The sequence below is a fragment of the Micrasema longulum genome, unplaced genomic scaffold (genome assembly GCF_059751315.1).
Source record: "Micrasema longulum isolate JH-2025_06_02 unplaced genomic scaffold, ASM5975131v1 h1tg002460l, whole genome shotgun sequence".
NCBI lineage: Eukaryota > Metazoa > Arthropoda > Insecta > Trichoptera > Brachycentridae > Micrasema > Micrasema longulum.
Genome location: NW_028279604.1, coordinates 80,132 through 84,590, shown reverse-complemented (window position 1 = coordinate 84,590; position 4,459 = coordinate 80,132). Strand labels below are relative to the sequence as shown.

Sequence of the window (4,459 nt, the reverse complement as noted above, 5' to 3'; positions counted from 1 at the left end):
ATATTAGTTTTTTTAATATTGTAAGCAAGAATATAATTTAATATTTACCAGTTTTAATGTTTTTTTTAAGTGCCGTAAGATTTTTTCAGCGCTGTAAGTGTTTTCTGCAAATTGAAAAATGGCATTGTTGTGATCGGTACTATTTTCAGAAGGTGGTTATTGCAGTTTTTTGTATGAAAGTGGCCTGGTTGTTTTTAGCAGAACATAGAATAGACTTTGATGCATCCGATAACACCAATATCTCATTTTTCCTAAATTGTAGACTGGATGTTTTCTGCATAACTACGTTCATTTGTCTTTGCTTTCCTCCGTGCAAACATAAAACATTACAATCCATAGTTTTACAGTAATCTTTGGTTTGCTGGTCAGTTCGGACGTGTACTTTTTGCTTTTTGGGCATATATTTCCAACCATATCCGAATTTCGAACTTTACATTTTACATGCGTTCACCCTCCCAACTCCCTGTTAACAATTGCGCGACATCAAATGTGTGCATCAGTGCCGATCGACGCGTCACGGAGTAAGCAGCGTGATCTCAAACAGCATCCCCTCGCAACAGTATTTCATGAAAAAATGAATGAATTTCGCAGGAAACTAGAAACATTGTAAAACAGTATTTATAAGACAGTTTTCATTATTTCTTTACAGTCGTATTAATAGCATTTTATTTAAGGTATTCCTGGTACCCTCTCTCGGGAACTCGCGGCTACAGTAAGTTGTTTGCCTTTAAAAGTAAAAAAATGTTGAGGCAATTTAGGTACTAACATTTTCTGACACTGAAATTCCTTTTTTATAAGAAAACTTTTATCGAAATAAAATGTAAGAGGATAAAACTTTAAAATATTTACTATTTTAAGGAACTTTACGGATCAAGTTTAGATTGTATTCCATTTTATTTTTATTGCCAAAGGTCGTTTTTTTACTTAGTTTTTGGTCTCTTCGCAAAGTTTTTGCTGTAAAACTTTTATTACCAATACTTGTTTGAACGATTTTATTTTGCATTTTTAGTCATTGTAAAAACATGATTTTTTACTTTACTAGATTTAATGATTTATTGATCATACCTTTATTTGGATACTTAAAATAGAAATATCACTTAATAAACGACGCGTTGTTTATCCGAATCAATCTAAAATACAAAAACCAAAATGCTTTTGGATCGTCTTAATGCAAAAAATATTTGATTGTTTTTGGACTGGCACCTGAAGCGTAAGACTGATCAGCTGACCTTCATGTAACAGATATTTAATTAACGATTAATTTGGTAAAGAAATGCAGTGCCGTTTGCACAACTAAGTTTGGATAGGAACATCATAATGAAATAATTTGAAAATTTAAATAAATATTTATATTTGTATTTGTGTACGTGTATGAATATATGAATACCAGAAACTTAAAAGGGTGTAAGTGTCATAAATAACGAAAATGATTTTATTTAAGAAATGGATAGTATGTGCCAAGGCCAATGTCCTACAGTAGGGTATAAATGCCATTGTAGTACAAATAATATTTTATAAAAAATTCTAAAGATGGCGTTGGTTGTAAGTACCAACATCTGTTTTCCTTTAAAAGGTGTTAAGTGCCATCGCCAGTCATATGCTATTTGTATCAAAATGGTTGACAATGAACCGGTCTCTGTGAATAGTGGTGGCGTTAAAAGACGTAAAAAGGGGGAAAAAAGTGCCCAAGTGGCCCGAAAGAAGCTAAAAGATTCTGGACAAGAATATTTTACATCCAATAGAAAGTTGATTCCTGCAAAACGACCCCCAAATCAAGAGGTTTGTACATTGTTTTAAATCTTCACCGGTTGTCTCTACTAGATAAAATGTCACTCATCATGCGCTAGGGATGTGCCAACCTGTAATTTTCTGCCAACCATGACATAGTTTAAATGGAGTATTTGTATTGAATTCAATTTTTTAAATCTCCCGGTCAGAGGTATTTGGGTGAAACTTTATTTTTACTTGTTTTTAGGAGAGCAAAAAAAAGAATTTAAAAATATATTTTTTATTATAAATTCGTTTAAAGATAATTAAACCTTAATAATTATATTTTCATGGATATTTTCGTAAATATTATTATTAATGTGTAAATAACTATGTTAACGGCATATCAGAAAATAAGTTACGCCCTAATGATTGCAACCGGGAGAAATTACTATATCATTATTACACTCCACCACATTTAGTTCCTCTAGTTTAGTTTCTACTGAGTGATAGATATTGACCCTAAGTCCCTAAGATACGCCCACGGTTGCGTACCTATATTATCTATGTTGCTTTCATTCACTTCATTTTTTATTTTAGTGTATCTGCAAATGCAGCTATAACTGCAAAGAAATACCTTTCGAACAAAAGATGTCATTGTTCACGGAATTCTATGCGTTAAAAAACAATGAAAAGCAATCTTCTTTTCTGATGGGATTAATCCATTTGACAGAAATTAAAAGAAGAAGGCATGGAACCTATGAATCTCCTGCTCTAAGTAGGCGACAATGCACCGCATATTATATGCTTCCAGATGGCAAGGGAAATGTTGTCGGTGTGTGCAAAGCAACGTTCATGAACATTTTTTCCCTTTCTCCAAAAAAGATTCAAGTACTACTCGATAAAAAGAAACAAGGACATACAACCTACTTGGAATCAAGAGGAAACATCAATAAGAAAAAACGAAAATATTCAGACGAAGATGAGGATGAAATTAAACAACATGTAAATATGTTTCCCAGACTTGTAAGTCATTATGGTCGAGCGAGATCAGAGAAAGAATACTTAAGTCCAGATTTAAATATACATCGTTTGTTTAAAGCATTTAAGATATCTTTTCCGGAGTCAAAAGTCACATATAAGTTCTACTCTAAAATTTTTGGAAAGGAGTTTCCGAATTTAAAATTTGGCCAGAAACGAACTGATACATGTGCAACGTGCGACCTCTATGTTGCTAAAATAAATGCCGATCCATCTAATAAAACAATACTGAAGAATCAACTTGAATTACACCATCGAAAAGCAGAAAAAGCAACAAAACAGATGTCACTTGATATAAAAAAATCACAGATGCCGAGTAGTAATATATGCACTGCCGCCATGGACTTGCAACAAGTTTTGCTGACACCAACTTTAACTCATGGGCCCATGTACTATTCGCGACAATTATCAAATTTCAATTTGGGTGTGCATATCGAAAATACCGGTGATGGGTATATGCTTATGTGGCATGAAGCTATTACAGGAAGAGGGGGAAATGCGATAGCATCCTGCATTTACAAAATGTTTTCTAATAATTTTATAAGAAAGGAGAATCTCATCATGTGGAGTGACAATTGTAGTGGACAAAATAAAAATAAAATGATGATATTTTTATGGGCATATCTTGTGTATAAAAAAGTTTTTACATCGATAGAGCATAAATTTTTAATAAGCGGGCATTCATTCCTTAGCTGCGACAGGGACTTTGCTTTAATCGAAAAAAGGAAACGAGTAACACATTCCATTGTTCCTGCAGATCTTGTTGATATGATGAAAAATACTCGTGACAAGCAGCCTTTTAATGTTATTTCAATGACATCACATGATTTCATGGATTTTAAATTGGCTGCCGAAACATTTTTGAATACTACCACAATGCAGATATCGAAGGCTCATCGCTTGAAATTCGTAAGTGATAATCCTTTCGTTGTCAAAATGAAAGAGACCCACAACTCTATGGAGCCCTGGAAAATTGTAAGATTATTGAAGAAGAACAAAAAGTTATCGGATTTAGATAATTATTTCTTACCCATGCTGAATTGCAAGAGCAAAATAACAGAAGATAAGAAAAAAGATCTCAAAAATCTAATACCTTACTTGCACACGGAAGAACATAAACAGTTTTATAATAGAATTTTAGATATACACGATGTTGGGTGCTAAATAGTAATTATACTGAATTATAAATACCATGGGAATTTTCATCGTCGTCACATCACTATTATAGATAGATGAAACAGTGGATGTACCTATTTCTTTATTCTCACTAAGGCACTAACACCTTTATTGCTTTAGAGAGCAGGGCACTTTGGCCCTTTTAAAAGAAACTAACAACGGTACATGAGACTTTCTTTTAAATTATTTGTTTTTTTGATTTTATACTTAGTTTAATATGTCTTTTTTATATATTTTTTACTAAACTACATTAAAATATGCTCTTTTGTTGATTTGGCATAAAAATAAAATAATGTTTTCTTTGAATTATTATGTGTATTTTTAATTTCCCGTCTGCTTTCCTTTTTTGTCCATGGCACATAGAGCCTTTTAAGTTTCTGGTATTCAATATGTATACAAAGAAGTTAGTTAGATGGGTGCGCTATAAGCGTTTACAAGTTCCTTTTTTTATCTTGTTTCTCTGTTTTTAAATTGACGCTTTACTCTTTTTTTTCTATATTCTTGATAAAACTACTGCTTATTGTATAACTTTATT

The 4,459-nt window shown here is 32.3% G+C and overlaps 1 protein-coding gene across 1 annotated transcript; it reads left to right on the top strand.

The window, feature by feature from the left end:
- Positions 1 to 1,483: 1,483 nt before the first annotated feature.
- On the top strand, positions 1,484 to 4,054 carry LOC148272151 (uncharacterized). Its single transcript, XM_088240455.1, has 2 exons — positions 1,484 to 1,779; positions 2,308 to 4,054. The coding sequence occupies exons 1-2, from the start codon at positions 1,531 to 1,533 to the stop codon at positions 3,910 to 3,912; spliced, it is 1,854 nt and encodes a 617-aa protein (XP_088096581.1). The 5' UTR covers positions 1,484 to 1,530; the 3' UTR covers positions 3,913 to 4,054.
- Positions 4,055 to 4,459: the final 405 nt, after the last annotated feature.